Source organism: Falco naumanni, chromosome 2, assembly GCF_017639655.2.
Source record: "Falco naumanni isolate bFalNau1 chromosome 2, bFalNau1.pat, whole genome shotgun sequence".
Classification (NCBI taxonomy): Eukaryota; Metazoa; Chordata; class Aves; order Falconiformes; family Falconidae; genus Falco; species Falco naumanni.
Genome location: NC_054055.1, coordinates 65,540,641 through 65,560,589, shown reverse-complemented (window position 1 = coordinate 65,560,589; position 19,949 = coordinate 65,540,641). Strand labels below are relative to the sequence as shown.

Below are 19,949 nucleotides of genomic sequence, written 5' to 3'. Positions count from 1 at the left end.
ATAAGTCTTTTCACCTTCCCTCTGTTTTCCACAGGAAAGGGGAGTGAGCAAGAGGCTGGGTAGGTGTTTGACTGCAGGCCAGGGTCAACGCACCACATCCTCATTTTTCTTAGTCACTGTTTTATCATCATAGTCCAGAGGCATGTAAGAAGTACAGACTCCCTTCTACAAGTTTTGAGCTAAAATGAGGAGTGCTCTGACCTAGAAACTGCCTTGATGTTCCAACTACTTCATGGGACCTTTTTCCCCAAAAGACAACATTTTCTTGAAGCATGACATGAGAGATCTTTCTTATGCCCATGAAAAGTGCTAACTCCTTCAACCGTCCCAGCAAAAGACACTTAAAGTCAAGCTGCTTACACAGATTATCATTTCACATGCACATTCCATTCACTGAATTGAAGGAAAGAAATGGCTGGTATGCAGACCCAGACATACAGTGAAGACTGAGTCATGAAAAGGAACTCATTGTGCCACTGAGTTCTTACACTGGTAGCTGTCCTGCAGGAACAAGTATCATTAAATTGGACTGAAGGCAAAAAGCCAAACACATAACAAAATCACTGTAAAGACCATTTATTTGTGTCTATTACTTCAGGAGCCCAGATTTTTAGAAACTACTCTGTAACTATGGTGAGATGTTACAGTAAAGGCAGAAGCGTTGTAGGCACCAGATGCAAAGTACTACTTATAAAATCACTTGCTAGTTTAAATTTAGTAAAAATTTTGATGAATTAACTTTGCACTAGCAAGGCTTAGGCCAGATCAGGTATCCTCTGTCCACCTGCAGCTGACCTGAAACTCACAGTCAACAAATTTGGCTCTGGCTAAATCAACAGAAGGGCAATCACGAGCTCATTTGATCATGTATCATTCCTGATACAGACTGAATTTGCAATATCAGAAGCTCTGATAACAAGCAGATCTGATTGTAATATCCCCATATGAATTAAAACATTCTATATTAATCTGTATTAATTTTAAGATCTTAATATTAATATTAAGATCCCATCTACATTTACACACTCATGTCAACTGTAGCACTGCAGCATTAGAGTAGCAAGCAAAAAGCTACCTTAATCTTTTGCTTTTGGTAGTACTACCTTGAAAGTAAAATGGCAAACCTATCCAATTCCATAACTGTATAATGTAATTCTATTAGGAACTTTTACATTCGATTATGTGGCAAGAACTAATTTCTAAAAAATACTTCAATTTTATGGATTAATTTGCACATTAAAAATGAGAGAATACAATAGCATCTGTTCAGTGTTAATCTGTAGAAAGCATTGCAGCTATCGTTATGAACTGTAGATTCAATCGACGTATACTGAAGACTTGAACCAAAATTATTTTTGTTATCTGTTTATACTGTAAAGGCTAAGGAAACCTCAAAGGTAAGAGCAGATTTATCTTCTAAGTTTTTCAGTCTTTATGACTGAAATTCATTTTCAGTCATTATGGAAAAACCTAACAGGATGTAGATAGCTGTTCAGAAACAAACAAAAGTCAAACTATGCTGAGTTAACACAACATGTAAATGATTCCTCGGAACACAAGGACATCAGAATTAGAAAATAATTCACAAGCTTGCGCTGAATTAGTAGACATCATCATAGAGCAACCAATACTACTTAAACTGAAGAAACAAAAATAAAATTACTCTGTCAAAATTCATCGCAATCATTCTTTAGGCACTGCCCTAAGACAACCTAACACAAGAAGGCAGGGAAATTGAAATGCAAAACAAATAACAATGTTCTCTTTAGTTTTACTTTTGCTCACTAAATTACTCACCTGTTTGATAGCTGTTACAGTGATAACAAATAAAAGTGGAAGTCCACTTGTAACTGGACTGGTAGGTGTATCAATAATTAACTGCAAAAAAAGGATCAAGTATTTTCTGGTTACATTTTTGTGAAGGTAAGCACGCAATTTTTCAAGCAAGACGTTTCAAGTAATTATTTCACCAATATGCTACAAAGCACCAAGGAATTTTAATTAAAAAGAATGGTACTTTTAATATGGTTTTAAGAACATATATACTAAAACATTTGAAAAATTCCTATATGCTCTAAGATACAATACTGTATTTAGATTACATTAACATTCAGATATTAAAGTCTAGTAAAAATATTTGCTTGCCAAGACATTAAGTAAGTACCAGACTGGAAAGCTGTGGCTTTGGAGGCAAAATTACTGAGCAGCATCAGAAATGAGCATGGCGCTGTTTTTACACATTTAACAATACAGCTGTTCTTATGCATGCAAGGGGTAAATCCTGAAATAGTGAGCTGTGGCTTCTGCAATTACAAAGAAAGAGGTAGAATCCAGAGAGGGAGTTCAAATCATAAGAAAATCTAAACTGTTCAGGGAATCTGCATAGCTTTTTATTCTTACAGAATCTGGTGTGCAAAGTAATACAGCTTTTCACTTAGCTCAGTGAGATTTTTATTGTTTAACACATTTAAGTGATTGTGAAAGGTTCAGGAAGAAGAGACCTAGGAATTAGCGAACTAGTTTTCTGAGGTAATAATTACTAAAACAAATATTTGTGTATCACCCTAAGCAAGCCTTGTGTAAGCATCTGTATTTCTGTTTCTCTACAGGCTTTGATAACAGTGAGTTGGAAAGTTTCTGCAAGGCATCAATCTGTTATAAAATATTTAGCAAAACTAACAAAACTTTATAATCAGAATAATTTATAGCAATGGTTTTACTGATGTGGATATTTGTTTATTACAAAGTAAAAATAAAAATTACACTCATTCTTTTCAATTTTATCAAGAGATGTCTTGCCATCAAACCAGGATGGTGTTAACTTCTCTTTAGGTTAGATTCACACTTACAACCTGGAAATGAAATAAAACTCCTTCTGTCACATCAACAGTGTGGAAGACTGTCCAGGCTCAACCATTTACCTCTGCAGTCACTAAACCCAGTGCATTTTTAAACCTTTTTCAACTCCTTTGTTTTTTAGGAGTAGTCCAGAAATTTGTTGAAAAATAGGGGTAGCTTACCTGAACAAGGAAAATGATGAGAAAATAGAAGTTAGCTATTCTTCTGAATTGCTCAAACAAATTTTTCGGTACAAAGTTCCAAAATGTATACTGAAAACAAATGCACACGTTATGCGTGTTTGAGAGAAACAGTATTTGCATTCTGTGTTCTAAAACTCAAACAAATTCAACATTCACAATTCAAGATTAAATTAAACAAGAAGCAGGAGAATTTTTGTTACTTTAATAATTTACTGAAACAGAATCTTAAGTTGACAATCACGTATTCCTAGAATCACATCAATTTTCTGAACTGTGATAATCTTGGTACTAGCAACTGAAATAATTTTTGACTAGCAACAATGCTCATTCAGAGATTTAGCTACAGAACAATACATTTAAAGCCATTAATGATTTTTTAAAAAATCTTAATCACTTCAAACAGCACTTTTAATTCACTTCTGTTTTGCATGCATGACTTGATGAGGTAGGTGGCACTCTGGAAGTGAACTATGTAGTCATAGCAAGCTGACCAAATAGAAGCTGTCAACCCCTCTTCTGTTCCTTGGCTTGGATGCAAACATACTCCTCAAAATAAACTGTAGCAGTGATTAAGAGTAAATGGCTGCATATTTCTCTACTGATCTTACAAATTATCTAAAGTTTAATAAAGTGACACAAGAAACAACATACAAAAGTACAAACAGAAAAAGCAAAACCTTCAAAGGAAAAAGAATCATATATGCGCAAGAGAGAAAGGACCTTACATCATCTAGTCCCCCTGCCCTGCAGGATATTCAAACACACTCTTTACAGAGCTCGCTCTGTAACTCCAAAAAAAATTTGCAAGGACTGCTTATTGGAATGCATGTAAAAATGTGAGCTGGAACTGTGTGAAAAGGTACAAAAAATGGCTTGAGAGAACTAATACTGTATCATCTTATTATCCAAATTATCATTTGACACATAATAAAATGACAACTCCAATGTAACTTTCATTTCAAAGGAGATGGGCTAAGAAGCTTCTCCTAATTTATTTGCTCTGCTACAAATGTGCCTTGTCTCTTCTTGGCAGACTGCACTGACATTTGCCGATACACAAATTATGCTGTGAGTTAGAAATCATCTGAATTTGGCCCTGAAAGCAATGACAGCCAGAATTGTAAAAGGAAAATACATCTATTACATCTGCAGATGAAAAGGATCCTTAAGAAGCATGCTTGAGTTGTACGTGAAACCACTATTACATCTTTTGACTTGTAGAGGGTTAAAGCCTGGAGATGTGTAAGCCATAGGAATGAAATGTTCTTTTCCTACCATGTGCCAAAAATCATTATTTATTCTAAACATGCCCAAAGTAAACTTATCCTGCTTAATAGTTAACTCAGTATTAAATCACCTGTGAGTAAGCCAAAACTCAGGCAGGCATACATGCAACAGCTGGAAAGTCAAGTGCTCTCATCTTGCAATCAGAATACTTTCCACCAGACTGGAATGATGCCCAGCTACTTACCTTGGAATTTTGAAAGAGAACTGCTTAGACTTGATTATTTTTTCTTGCACAACAGTCCTGATCATGCAAAGCTGCTGTTGTGATTATGACAATATATCCTAATCTATGGTAAGTTTTAGATTTTCATCATTAACTTATCAGCCAAATTATCTCTGTTTTCTAATCTTATGCATTTAGTTTTTATGAATCTCTACCCACTAAGAAGGAAAAAAGAATAGAGGTTTCAGTGAAAAACTTTTCTAAGTTTTTCTGTTTAGTTCTTTTAATAGAACAATTTCTCCTTGTTAAAGGATTTTTTTGACTGTTACAGTTCAATGACAAGCTCCCCAAATCACCATTCATAAAATAAAAATGTAAACTCTTATGCAATAACTTGCTGTTTAAATGTCCTAGAGGATTATTTGACCAAATGTGTGGTGACAGCACACTGTTGTCAGACTAGATAGTTAAAAGATCTGATTAAGGAAGTAAAGTTAGTTAAAAAAAATAACCTTTAAAAAGGTTGAAAGCTCTTCTTCACCCTCAGTACCTGATCTTTCCCATATGCCAACCTTAGTTCCCTGCTATCCCTGTCAAGCAGTGGTCTTGCCCACAGCTCCAGCTCTGGTCAGCGACCCTCTTAGCTGAATAAATGTGAATAACCTGGGAGCAGATTGCTTTTATAGTCTGAGAGGTTTTACTTGAAATGGATGCTTCTTTAACATAGCGAACTTCTTAAAACTTTATTTTTAAACAACCTGACAGACTTTATTACACTGACAGTGCCTGACAGGCACTTTATTATACTGGGTTTCAGACATACAAAGTATTATCTTTATTCTGCCTATTCCTCTTCAAAAGAGAAGTATCAATTTTTGAAGTTTAGGCGAGAAGACAGACCACTAAGATGTCTAGACAGACCTCCCCCTGCCTCAGCCATCATTAGCTCGGAGAAGCATCTAAAAATGGATGATTAATATTTAACCACCATAATCGCTCCCAGGAGAAACAACAGAGTGGCTGCCACTCAGAACAGGATTTATCTTATGACTGCATTCAAGGCAGTTTTGCTACTCTAGTTAGGCAGGAACAAAATAAAAACCATCGAAGAAGAAAACATTAAAAATGAAGACATTAAATACATCAGATTAGTGTGCTCAGACAGAGCGTTAATGCCATCTTTCTCCTTCTGATAATTTCTAGTCATGTTCTTTGTAAACTCTGAAAAGCAGTTTACATATACGTAACTACCTTTTTTCACTATAACTCACTTAAGGGAAATAAGTTTATCCAAATAGCTACTCACTTGAAGCTTTAAGGTGAGGAAGACTTAACTGATCTTTTTCAATTGCTGCAAAAGAGTTAGAGGCCAGAGCACACGCATGACTCTTGCGTATGGGAGGCAATATACGAGACACCAAGCAGTACTTATGTATTCAGCCAAAAGATGAGCACGCTGTGTGAACAGATGCATCTGAAGCACTGTGCAAAGAACTGTAAAATCAGTCTGTCTAGAGGCAAACCAGCATAATTCAGGTAGATTTTCTCCCTATATATAATCCTAATAGCACCTGCAGTGCTGGTGTATTTCTGTAATCATGTGCTTGGACTACTTATGCCTCACCTCCACCGTATTCCCGCTCATGCCCCTGCTTCATCTCACTGTGCCATGTTGCTTCCAGCTCCAATACTTCCTTGTTCGAGACAATCCCGTGCATTCAAGAATGTAAAATAGGGTCTTCTTAACAACGGTTTAAGGTTTTAAACGCTTTATTTTGACCCTTTCATTGGAGATCTGCATGCCAGAATTTTGGCTCACATTTCAAGCTTCTCTTTCTCTCCTAAGAGGCAGATAATGTTCTGAAGTAAAAGGAGTGTTTCTTAAGTAATCACTTGATATCAAAAGCTGGAGTTCTAAGAAATAAAGCACCACGTATCGCATTATTGAGTTCTGTCAACACCTCATTTCTTACAGCTATTTGTTTTAAAAAGTCACCATCTCTCTTCCAACTGGCTCTGACTTCACTCCTTTCCCTTGACCTTTTTTACTTGTAAATGCTTAAAACTATTCTAAAGGCTGAAGCAACACAGTAGATATTTCTTGGTTTGCAGACATCTTGCTACATCGATTCTCATCCCTTCTGCAAAACAGAATTAATCTTGAAGATAAATTCAGGGAATAAAAGATAAAAGCTAAACAATAATCTTGCAGTTACTTCCTTAAGTTTTTCAATGCTTTTCTTTTAACAGATCAAGACACATACACAGAACTTGAACAGGTCCATAGTGACTTCAGTATTTGAAATACACATATTTATATAGGACCGACCAATTACCCAGAAACAACACATTGTTAAAGCTGACAGCTTAACAACTGGACTATATGTGTGTGCATATATATATATGCACGTAACATTTATATAATGCCCTATACATTATTATGCTAATAAACAACCTAAGTATTACATATATTACATACAAATAATTATCCATCTTCAGCAGAATAGCTGAAAAAGGTCTGCTCAAAAGTTTAACAATTTCTTTAAATTAGTTTTGTTTATTAAAATGTTGGGATTTTTTTGTCTAACCCAGAGTAGAGAACACTATAGCAGTGTGTGAAAAAAGGAAATCAACCATTAGCTGAAATCATAAGAACCGAGTTGAGAGTATGGCTTGTCTATCTCAAGTGACTTTCTTACAACCACACAGGATGTCTGTAGCAGAACTGATCTATGTTCTTTGATGTATTAAATCAGTTTCAACTCTTCTAACTCCTTCAAGCAGAAAACTTCAAGCAGAAGACTTCTGTGCTTATATATGACTAAAAAAAAAAATCGCAATAGTAATATTCATTGCAATGTTTAGGACAATTTGGAATTAATGTAGAAATACACAGTCAACTTTATTTTAATAAAAAGTATTAACATGCACGTTACCTGCACAGTGATTATCACTCCACTAAGGGAGAGACCCTCCATTTCTCCACACTGCATGATGTTGGGTAGTTCACATCACAGGGATCACTATGAGCTCTATTACATGTAGGGCTTTTGCAGGTGACTAAGAGCCACTGTGCTGAGTGAGTGTACACTCAAAAGAAAGTGTAAAAAAATGAAACGTTTAGGGAAGTTGGTTCAAATGGTGCCTACACCTTTGAATGAACAAATATACATATTTAATCATAGGTTTCCCTGAAAACAGTTGCTGGCAAACAATCATATATTTTGTATTCCTTGATCAGCAACTCTCAGTCTCATCAAATAGGGGTTATAACTCCGGGAATTCCTCTGACAAAGACATCCCCAAGCATCTGGAAGATTATCTAATTACAATTTGAAAAAAACCCACAAAACTTAGAGCAAGGATGACTGAAGTTGCAGAGGGCGTCAGAAAAACAGAAGAAAGACTGTGAGAGAACACATATCACTGTGAGCAAGCTTTACTTCCTCACATATGAAGTGTAGAGAATGACACCTGTCCTCCCTCCCTGGTGTGGGATTTGGACCTGCTTGCTTGCTTTCTTTCCTTTCTTCCTCTTCTCTCTACACAGACTCCATACTGATATGAAAAACTTTAAAGTTCTGTTTGGGGCAGTCCCAACAGAGAATAGAAGATCACTCTTAACTCCGGGCTGAGTCAGGGGAAAGGTAGATGGCTTCTCCTGGGAACACAAGGGAAGTTGCAGAGATCCTTTGTCCTGGAAATCCCACCCTGAGCAGGATGATCAAGAGCTAACAGCTCTTCCTTGCTCTCTCTAGGCACTGGCAGCTGTCCACAGAAGGAAACCTTGTTACTGTGTCTGGAAGGAGAATTGCACACCCATGCACTCCCATCCCTTAACAGGTATTGTTATCCCTGAGCTGGCACCAGACAGAGTCCAACTGATTCAGAAGTATTTGAGATTGATTGGCAGTCAGTCCCCTTTACTCTTTTCATTGCTAACAGCTCCTGCTCCTTTGGCACCGATGGGCAAACCTGACTATTTAACCCTTGCAGTTAATTTATTTAAATAGTTAAATAAATTTGATTATGTAACTGCTTCAGCCAGTATGGCTGTGAGTCGGTGAATTATCTGGGCACAAGCTGAGAGCTCCGTGTTACAGCTGCTCTTAGAGCAGATCAGCATGCCCACGGTACAAGACTTACACAACATTCCCTGAATCAGTACCTGTCCCATGTGCATTTGCATCTCCCCATGCTCTCTGTCCCCATGTCATGCTACACAACTATTTATCAACTCCACAAACACATGATCATGCCAGTTCCCACTGTGGGCTTTGGATGCTTTTTTGACTTTCAAATGTCATTGCTTAGGGCTGTGTTTGAACTCCTCATCTTGAGATCACTACGTCATGGTCCTGGAGAAGCCACAGAAATCTTTTCAGTTGCAAAGCATCACCTTGAAAAGGTGTGGGACAGCCTAGGTCTCTTCTGCATTCCAAGTGGCTCATCTTGGTGGAGACATTTTAGTATTTCCTCAAGCTTCAGTATTAACATTTCTCCTAAATGTGGCAACAAAATGAGAAATCGCAGCCCCTACTGGCCTTTGTGTTTTTATAATGACACTAAGAGTGAGTGCTTCAGGGAAGAAGTATAGCACAAGGGCATGAATTTCTGCTGGAAGAAAGGAACAATTCAACAACATCCAGTGAAACATGACAGAATTACTTAACTTTATTTAACTATTAGTCACTGCAATTGAGATGACTCACAATTAATCAGATTAACATTGAAGGTAGCTAAGGTTTCCCTTGCAATTTATAGAATTCTCAGCATGCAGTATTATTGTTTCAGGCTATTCTCATACAAATCAATGTTTATATCAGTATTTGATGAGAAGTCCCAAGGAAACATGCAAAATACCATAAGATAGTATTATTTGTGAAACAAAACCAGGAACACTTCTGGTCCACGAATACAGTTGTACTGCATTTCAAAGCAGTGTTAATAATAGTACTGTTTTCCCATCTAAGTTCATCTTATTGCTTCTTTATACGAAGAACAGGAAACAAAAGTGACAGTACAAGTCAGCATTTCATAATGTCATATCATAAATTTGAATGAAATCTCTTTAGGGCAAATTCCTCAAGTAACAGTTCTGCATCCACTGTAGATTCAATTTTGCATTTCACTTAAGAGTCATATCCCGCTACTCTTCAGTATCATCTTTTGGAAGCTTAGGCCCCATTGTTTCCAGCCACATTAATGACCCAAGCACAAGTGGTTTTTATAGTTGTAAAAATTTCTCTTTATAAAACTGTGACTAAGTTTGCAGCTAGACAGACCCATCAAGGCAAAATACTACCTACTGATTACCCACAGACTGAAAAGAAAAATAAAAAAAACTTTCTAAGTCTCTCTAACCCAGCTTTCTCTATGGGGGGGTATGGAAAAAACAATCAGTCCTCCTGCAGAACATTCCTGGGGTTTTTAAGTTCATCAGTTGTCTCTGACACACCGGGAAGCCTCTAATCTCTCATTTAACAAGCTATTCCTATCTTGGCATCTTTGAAATTTTTCGTTCTTTCTTGTGGTTCATTCTTTAGGTTCTCTGTCAAAAGCAGTAAGCAGCTGTAATTAAACATGTTCTTTCAGAACTCCATATTGTTGCCTCAAAAAAGGTTTTATCTTCTATACAACTTTCTCCTCTGTTCAAAGAGACAAATGTGCACATCCAATTAGTCTTCAGTTCATTGATTCAGCTAGAACAGGAGATGCAAATACCTACTTTGTCTACAAATGAATGAGATCCTTGAAGCATAGCAGTTCTATAAAGATATCAGATCAACATCAGGAAAAGGAATTTGAATGCTAGAAATTATTAACAAATGAATAAAGAATAAAAACATCATTATGCTGCTGTATAAATCCATAGTTTGCATACACCTTGAATGCTCTGTGCATTTCTCCATCTTAAAAACCCTACAGCTGGCTTGGGAAAAGGTACAGACAGACCAATCTGAGCAAAGGCATGAATTAGCTTCCACACAAGCAATTATTAAACAGACTACAGTTATTCAGCCTGGAAAGAAATATGGTGGAGATCGCTAACAGAATCAAGAAGATAAAGAGGGGTAATGGTTGTTCTCAGAGTCAAGGACTGGGAACATGAACTGAACTTAGCAAGTGTAAGTTTCAAAATGAAGGTTCATAGTCGCTTTTGGGAAATGTTTCTACAGTTTAACTGTGCCTTAACTATGTATTCTGAAAATTTACACGGGCTCAAAGAGCGTTGAAGAAACTCACAGAGGAGAAATCCATTAAAGACTTAGTAAATACAGAATCATGACTTTTGGCTCACAAATGGCCAAGTGGCAGATCAGCAAATACTAAGAGTATTCAGGGGGAAGTATCAGTCTATGCTCACTTGTTCTTGCATTCTTCCCTAGGCATCTACTGCTGGTGACAGCATCCTGTGCCATACAGTCCTTTGGCAACTCATACCTGGTCAGGTACATCCATGTGCTACTACACATGTACTCTGTTTAGCATACTGACTGGGATACTCCCAGCACAAAAATATGAAGCTTGGACCTTAAGGAAGTTTCATATTAAAAGGTTACTTTGTAATTTATCAGCCTTTAAAAAAATAAAACCCTTTTGTTATCCCATTTCAGAAGAAGGAATAAGTTGTTTGTCACCAAATTCTGTTAACTGCTACTGCTACATAGTTTAACTCACCTTCCTTTTGACATACCTGTACTACTAATCCGTAAACAATTTCAGAACGTGAATATTTTTTTAAGAAAAAAAAGCAATCAACCTCCCTGCAGATACAATTACTTTTTCCTTCTTCTCATTTGAAACATTAGGATTTTCTAACAGCTGATATTTTGCCATGCTGCATCACTGTCATATGATATATTCAATCAAGGGCATGCAACAGCTACTTTAAAGGCTAACACCCTAGGCAGCTGAAGTAGCTAAAAGGTAGATCAACACAAGGATCCACTTTAGAAAGGTCACTGCCTCTAGAACATAAGCAAACTGCACGTACAATCCAAAAGACAGAATTTTTTGCCTTATATTATTTCAACACAGTCTTTTTGTAATGTGTCATTAAAATCATAATTGAATTAACACATCAAATCAAAACAGCATTTTTTTGTCTGGCCAAAGTCTGTCTATGTATCATTTTTCATGACCAGGAATGTGTCATTAAGCAGACAGAAGAGCATTAACCGCTTTCCACAGCGACACTGCAATATAGAAGAAATATCCCTCTGTACTGGAATCAAATTATTAATTTGCCAACACCAGGAAACCTCTGGTGAAGACAGTTAAGTTTACCTTTGGAAGGAAGTAATATGAACCTTAAGACTCTCCTAATTATTTCAAGCTGCTGTCTTTTTTCAGGGCTTTACGACAGGACATTTGTTAGTATAGCAGCATACAGAGAGTCTAACTGATAAAGTTTCCTCATGGTTTTAAACCATCCTTTTTAGAAATTCTGTTTGTCTTAAATTGGTAAAATCTGTACTTGGAAGTTCAGAGCTCCTCATCCTTGAAGAACAATCATATACTTTCTTATATAAGCATTAAAGACCTATAAAAGCACAGCTGAAAGTTACTGTCTGTCTAACTGATGGAAGACTAAGGAAATACCCTTCATGGTTGAGAAAACTTTATATAGTGTGCTTGCGTGTATGTATCTTTATTTTACTCCATCAACTATGGACCTCCCATCTTAATTTTGTACATCTGATCATTTTTCACAAGCTTACCTCTGTGTTTCCTAAGCTGTGGTAAGTGCCCCTACGGAGTGTTCATAAGACAGCAAGTGACAAGGACAGTGAAAGGTTAAGAGTTAGCTTGCTTGCAGAGCCAGAATGAATGCAAGTCATGTCATGACAGTGCTTTATGCAGACTGTTTGGGATGAGGCATGCGAATAAAAGTGTTTACTTAAAAGAGACAGTACAGGCAAAACAGCATGGAAAGTTCTCACGTAAAGACAACTGTCAGTAAAACTGAGCTTTCAGCAGTCTAAGAAACCGTTCAATATTACGAAGCATTTGTGTGAACTCTGTTCCCTCCTGTAATATCACCATTGTGTTTACTTTCACAAAGATGACATTTTGTTTTTTGCAGTGTAAGAAGTTTAATCAATAAGCAGAAAATTTGAGAAACACTGTATATATATATGAACATTATTTCCACTATTTATCTTTTGTTTATGGAAAACTGTTTACAGATACAGTTCACAACTAAAGAGTTTAACATTTAAAACATCTAACTGAACATGCTCTATATCCAAATAAAACATAGTGAAGTCTTCTTCCTGAGCTAGTTGAAATCATACATATTTACTAAATGCTGGCAGGGATCCTCAGCTCAATCCAGTTTAAAGTCATACTTAAAAATCTCACAGTAACTTGAAAATTCCAATAATTTCATATCACAAAAAGATGTAAACATCCTGAAGAGTTGATGTTTTTCTTTCAAAAAGTATCAGCAGTAGCTTCAATGGCTTTATTTACAGATGTCCCAGATAAGATGCATGACATAAAAAATAAGAAAAGTGTCACAGGAATACAATAATTTGCATTAAATTTCTTTAGTCTTCAGTAATCCGAAAGGCAATAAATACAAATTAATGTGTAGAGCACAGTACCTCCCACTGCATTAGTCTCACTGTACTCCATCTGGACTATCCACTACATTACCTGTCAAACTTTCTATCTAATGAAAGGTGCCAAACTACACTGTTATTATATTGTCTCTGAATGAAGTACAGAAAGAAGGCAGTAAAAACAATAGCAAGGGAAGGTAGTAAAATACAAAATTTCCAATAAGAAATGAGACACAGCTTGAGAAAAGTGTGGGGTTTATTACAGCTTTGCCATTATATTAATGGATGGCAAGTGTTCAGATCCATGAAGGTAAGCATTCAGTTCCTTGAGATCACAATGCTACGAACATTCTTAAAATGAGCATGTGGATCCGAGTCACTGTTCAAGAACTTTTTCAAGTAGAGGAGCTATTCTTTTGAATTCATTATTTCATAACTGGTTGAAGGTGTGTGATCATGAAGATTGAAGTCTAAGCACATTAAGAACTTGAAGTTCTTGGGGTGATACAAGAAGCTGCAAATGTTCAGTTTTCTATGCCGTTGCAGTATGAACCTCTGGCTAAAGCAAGCCCATCAGTCTGAACAGGCCAAGAGTAGAATCATAGAATCATTTAGGTTGGAAAAGACCTTTTTGATCATCAAGTCCAACCATTAACCCAGGACTGCCAAGTCTGACACTAAACCATGTATCAACAACCCAACTGCCTAGAGAAACCTCCTGAAACTCATGGAAAGATTTACTAGTTAAAGTGAGGACCAACAGCTGGAAGGTTTCTAAAGGGCACAAACGTATCACAATGCCAAGAGTTTAAGAATCATTTACTTGTATGTGAGTTGATGTTTTTCTTTCAAAAAGTATCAGCAGTAGCTTCAATGGCTTTATTTACAGATGTCCCAGATAAGATGCATGACATAAAAAATAAGAAAAGTGTCACAGGAATACAATAATTTGCATTAAATTTCTTTAGTCTTCAGTAATCCGAAAGGCAATAAATACAAATTAATGTGTAGAGCACAGTACCTCCCACTGCATTAGTCTCACTGTACTCCATCTGGACTATCCACTACATTACCTGTCAAACTTTCTATCTAATGAAAGGTGCCAAACTACACTGTTATTATATTGTCTCTGAATGAAGTACAGAAAGAAGGCAGTAAAAACAATAGCAAGGGAAGGTAGTAAAATACAAAATTTCCAATAAGAAATGAGACACAGCTTGAGAAAAGTGTGGGGTTTATTACAGCTTTGCCATTATATTAATGGATGGCAAGTGTTCAGATCCATGAAGGTAAGCATTCAGTTCCTTGAGATCACAATGCTACGAACATTCTTAAAATGAGCATGTGGATCCGAGTCACTGTTCAAGAACTTTTTCAAGTAGAGGAGCTATTCTTTTGAATTCATTATTTCATAACTGGTTGAAGGTGTGTGATCATGAAGATTGAAGTCTAAGCACATTAAGAACTTGAAGTTCTTGGGGTGATACAAGAAGCTGCAAATGTTCAGTTTTCTATGCCGTTGCAGTATGAACCTCTGGCTAAAGCAAGCCCATCAGTCTGAACAGGCCAAGAGTAGAATCATAGAATCATTTAGGTTGGAAAAGACCTTTTTGATCATCAAGTCCAACCATTAACCCAGGACTGCCAAGTCTGACACTAAACCATGTATCAACAACCCAACTGCCTAGAGAAACCTCCTGAAACTCATGGAAAGATTTACTAGTTAAAGTGAGGACCAACAGCTGGAAGGTTTCTAAAGGGCACAAACGTATCACAATGCCAAGAGTTTAAGAATCATTTACTTGTATGTGTACAACAAAGAATATTATTTCCATGGGGTTTTGACAATATGAACTTTTGAAGGGATGGCACTGTTACTGTGGAGATGGCTTCATTTGTTGAGCACTTAAATTGATCATAATAGACCTACTACTATGAGGTATTACTATAGATTATCAAGGATGCGGTCTTTCCTTGGGAAGATTTTCTTTACTCCAGGGTTGCCCCAAATGAAAATTGCTCTCTTATTCCTTTGCAGAAAAGCACAGTATCACACTAAGACTTTATTACGTACTATAGTAAACACTGGAGAAGTCATCCTATTCTTGTTCATGTTAGAGGCAATCTGGCAATTTGTTTTTGTGGAAGAAACTTGAGATACCTTCATTTTACCTTTGCCAGTCATGGTAAAGGAGAAATATATACAAAGTATAGGAAGAAAATCTTGAAGGAAATAAATGAACACACAAAGAATAACATTTATAAAGAATGTAAATGAAGAAAAGCAAATACTATTACCTTTGATGAGACTATTCGGTTATCTGGAAATCTCTGTGGAATGTACGCTTCAGTGCCTGGAGGTGGTTCACGATGCCCAACATAAATAGTCCGACTGTCCACCCAATTCTCTTCTCCAGCACACTATGGGGAAAAATAGTTGTCATGTCAGCTCACGCAGTATTACTGCAGTAAGTTGAGTCGCATGATGAGTTAACTAATTATGTGTCTGATCACCAACACATACATAGCCATCAGTGCATGACCCCTCACACTTCTCTGTATGATCTCAAGACCACTAAAACACATAAAACTCAGTCAACTGTCAAAATTCTGCCTTAACTACACTGCACTCTTCCTTAAGGTGAGACATAGGAATTAATGGAAATCACTATTCTGACTTTTCAGGTTTATAACTTAAAAAAGAAGAACCTCTTACTAAATATCTAATTTCACTGAGAAAATTGTAAGTGTTTATGTGGTTGCTAGTCATTTTACCACTGAAAAATCAGTGGTGATTAAAATGTTTACATAAATGACAAGTACATCTCATTTTTAAGACTAGACAGCCATAACTTGGTATTTTATTTGCAGCAAAGTGAAATTCTGTGTTTTCTGAAATACTGATAAATACCGATTTTCCAGGCCCAAACAAGATCAGGGACACTTAGATTGCCCAGAAAAGACCTCAGCTTGTCAGCTCAGATCCCTTGCTCTTTAATGAAAGCTGAGTCTGCAACTAGAAAAAAAGTAGGTGAGCTGAAGTAAAATGTTTATATAGCCACATCATGAAACTTCATCACACCTACAGCTTGTCCAGAATTAGCATTTCCATGCTTTCAATTAATTTTAAAAAATAAATATGTACAATTCACTGTGGAAAAGTATTTACCTAAAAACAAATGTATTTATGTATTTATTTAGTAGTAGTTTAGTCAGGGTTGGGGTTTTTTTTAGGGACTTGGATTATAAAATGCTCATCCCTTTGTCAGTCTTACTAATTCCCATCTACCATATGAAAAAATATTTCTCAAGTATAGAACATATTCCTAATACGTTGTCCTACACCTACACAGAGAAGCCCAGGCACCAGCTCTTTTAACATCATCATTAGGTCAAGTCTGGAGTAATTTAAATACTTAAATATGTAATTAATTTTAAACTCAAAACCTCTGCTTTATGTTGTAATGATGCATTTATATATACTTCCATTAAGCATATTAGAGGGAAGCTTCTTTTCTGCACCTTCAATAGCTACATCTATTTAGTATATTAAACATGTCCTGAAAGTGCTCCTGGGCACTGGTGCTTGATTGTCTCTAAGGGTGAACTGTCAGACTGCTACGTAGCAAACTAACACCAAACAAATACCAGGAGCAGTTTGGTAGTAAACACAAGGCAAAGCATCACTCCCCAAAGCATCTGGATGTAGCTGTACAGTTCTTGACAATAAGAGTTTAATTATATAGACATGGTATTTTCTAGCTAGTTTTGCTGTCAGTAGTTCTAAGCCCATTTACTTTACTAGTACAGACTTGGCTAGAAAGTCTAGAAAAAAATTTAGGTTTCAAACTTTAAAAAATATTCACCCTAATATTCCCTTCATTGATTCATTTCTACATGATTATTCCACTGCTCTAAGCACAACACACAGGGGAAGAACAAACTTTCAACAAAGTTGAAATACATTGTCTATACATATTGTTGAAATATATATACAGAATCTTGCAACACTCTCAAAACCTGCAGCAGGTAATGTTATAAAACAATTTTGTATGTGATGTGCATGACTCTCTTGGGAGTGGGGTAGAACATAAAAAAATATAGAAAGAAAACATTCTGAACTCAGACTATTAACCATAGAATAGCTAAGTAGTCATGAAATAAAATGTAAAGTAAGAGGCTTAAAGAAAAGCCATTTCTGCTGTCTCATATATAAACTGGAACTAGGATTTAGAGGACCCTAAACCATTATCGATCCTTGCACATCCCAGAAAAATGACAGCATTATGTTCAGAAGCAACTGAAGGCTAAAATTATAAAACTAGATATAAAACTAAAAGTAAAGGTAAAACCAAAGGGTTTTTTTAACCATTTTAATATATTACTCAGTATTTTGAAGAAGTCACTTAAATATTATATGAAGACAAGCTACTTACAAAGGAAGTAAAAGTGACAGCCATTCATAAGACATACCAATGGCCCACTCACAGCTTATGTTAAACTCTGTTTTATGTCCTTCCCTAATCCGTGTGCCACCCCTCAGTGTGAGTGCACATACAACATTTCTCACATACTGGATCCCTCCAGTGTGGACCTGAAGTTAGGAAGTGGGTTAGTTTAAAAATTACACTAATCTTCCAGCCGGACAACTCCTCCTGTATCACTGATTGGACTTGTCACGACTCAAAAAGCAAACCACCATTCAGCCCACTTCTGAAGACCAGGCAGGATTCTTTGAGCAAGCCAAGATGCTTTGGATGGAAGTAAAGCAATGAAAATGCTTCCATATTCCACCTTCCTTCTATGCCAAGAACAAAACATGTTATATTTTATCATTTTATTGGAACACAATGTATTTTACCTTGTCAGTGCACTTGAATGTACAACGCACACAAATGATTTATTGACATCTGTGCCAAGCAACACTCCTAAAAAAGCAGGAGAGTGTGAGATATTCTCAAGTAGTAGATTAAACTGTACAATGTTTATTAATTTTTTGTTGAGAAGGACATTCCAGACATAAAAGCAACACAAAGATTACTCCTGATACAGCTAAGTGCCTGAGTTCAGAGACGATTGCACAAAGGGCTAATGGGAATTCAACACATCAATCTTTGAACACCAAGAAATCCCTCAGCTCCTCCGTGCCTCTACACAGCGCCAGCCTGACAATTTAACTCATCTTTATGGTAAGCCAGTCTAAGACAGCTTGACAAGGATATTATTAGTTCAAAAAAGCATTTTAAGTTTCACAGAATCACCTGATCTTTATCAAGTCTCAGTTAATACAGTCCTCTGACAAATTACCTACCAAGCTAGGAAGTACAAAAGACAGAGGTGTGAACAGCGTTCTCCTCCTGTCTTACTACGACTGTTTAAAGGTCTGATGGCCATGGAGTATCACCTTAACATTAAACAAACCAACTTAATGCCACAACCTGGAATTTGTATCCCTAAAGAAAGGTTCTATAAAATCTACTTTAAGCATGGATATAAAAATCAAGACAATCTCTTTTGTTAGCTTAATTGGATCTGGTTTTATTATGAATTGATAGGTTCACCCCTGAAGAACAAAACCATATCTAACAATTTTAACTATCTGCTAGTGCTGAGCTTTTATATATATATATGTGTTAATAGAGAATAGAAAATAAAACTTCAAAACGCTAAAACACTCACAAACCAAGCGTAAAAAATTTAGAAGGGAAGAGTAAGGCTATGTTTTCCAGTGAGGTGAAAGTGTAATGCAAAAAGTAGCATACATTATTCAGTACAACCACAAGGAAACTTGCTTGCATGACACAGAAAAAGATGCTTTTAGGAAAACAGCCCTATAAGTCAGGACATGTGCCACTTAAGAGAAATCAAAACACACCAAGTGAACATCTGGTAATGCTAACCTACAAAGCCAAAACATGTTGATCCAAGAATTCTTTTAATGTTCAGGTATTGCACACAAGAGATCATTTACAAAATGACACCAAGGAAACTGAAAACAATAATCTGATGCTGCTGCCAGAACAATGCACTATATTCACTTTATTTTTTGTTAAATTCTATTACTTAAGTCCATTAAGGTTATGCCCAAGAAACCATAAATAAACTTTATATTATCCGCTTCTATTTATACTACAAAGCTCAATGTACTGAGACATAGTTTCATTGGCACATCAGTGAAGAAGTGTTACTTAACTTTTACTCTTTCAAGCAGGGTCAGCAATACGGAAAGCAAAGACTAGCAAAAGACTAAGTCATCTTTACATAACACTAAATAGAGCCACTTAACAGGATTATACCTTAAAGCATGTATGAGTTCAAATATTCATGCAGCTTATTTTGGGGATTTAAAAATCACCTTCATGCTGCTCTGCTAATTCTAATCTAAATTTAATTTAAATAAAAATACATTATCTGAACAGACAAGGGGGTTAGTATTCAACAGGTGACAGCAAAAAGATGATAGGAAGATGCTAGCAGCTGCTGCAAAAGTAACTGACCTTGAAATATTCCAAGCCTTTCCAAGCATTTTTAGTAAAGAGATTTGACTTCCAGTTTGGAAATCAGTGTTAACACTGAATGGTATTTCCTGACTCTCCACATAATTAGTAGCATTAGGGCACAATTGGTAACAACAATCTTCAGTTCAAAATTATATTCTCTCTCCAAGCAATCTAAACACAAACATCACTAAAAGTTAAAATGCATTAAGTACAGCTGAAAACTCAGCTAAAATTTGCTCTTGTCAGGCTGTGAGTACACTTTGTTGAACAGTATTCTCCCCTGCTTTTTTGCTAAATGCTGTCTCAAAGTCATAAATGGACAGTACGTTCAACCACAGGTTTAACAGCAATGAATTCTCAGCATTAGAGCCTTTTTTTGCCCAGGCTG

The 19,949-nt window shown here is 36.3% G+C and overlaps 1 protein-coding gene across 8 annotated transcripts in view; it reads right to left on the bottom strand.

Annotated features, from left to right (window-relative positions):
• ATP11A (ATPase phospholipid transporting 11A) overlaps nt 1–19,949 on the bottom strand; it is a 132,319-nt gene that overhangs the window by 54,976 nt on the left and 57,394 nt on the right. For all 8 annotated transcript variants that reach the window (XR_005826491.1, XM_040584550.1, XM_040584551.1 and 5 more), the window contains exons 2-4: nt 15,360–15,482; nt 3,021–3,110; nt 1,798–1,878 (exon numbers count right to left, since the gene is read on the bottom strand). Coding sequence is in view for 7 of the 8 variants with exons in the window: in XM_040584550.1 (XP_040440484.1) it covers nt 1,798–1,878; nt 3,021–3,110; nt 15,360–15,482 (294 nt within the window). In the remaining variant the exon portion in view is untranslated. The remainder of the gene's footprint in view (nt 1–1,797; nt 1,879–3,020; nt 3,111–15,359; nt 15,483–19,949) is intronic.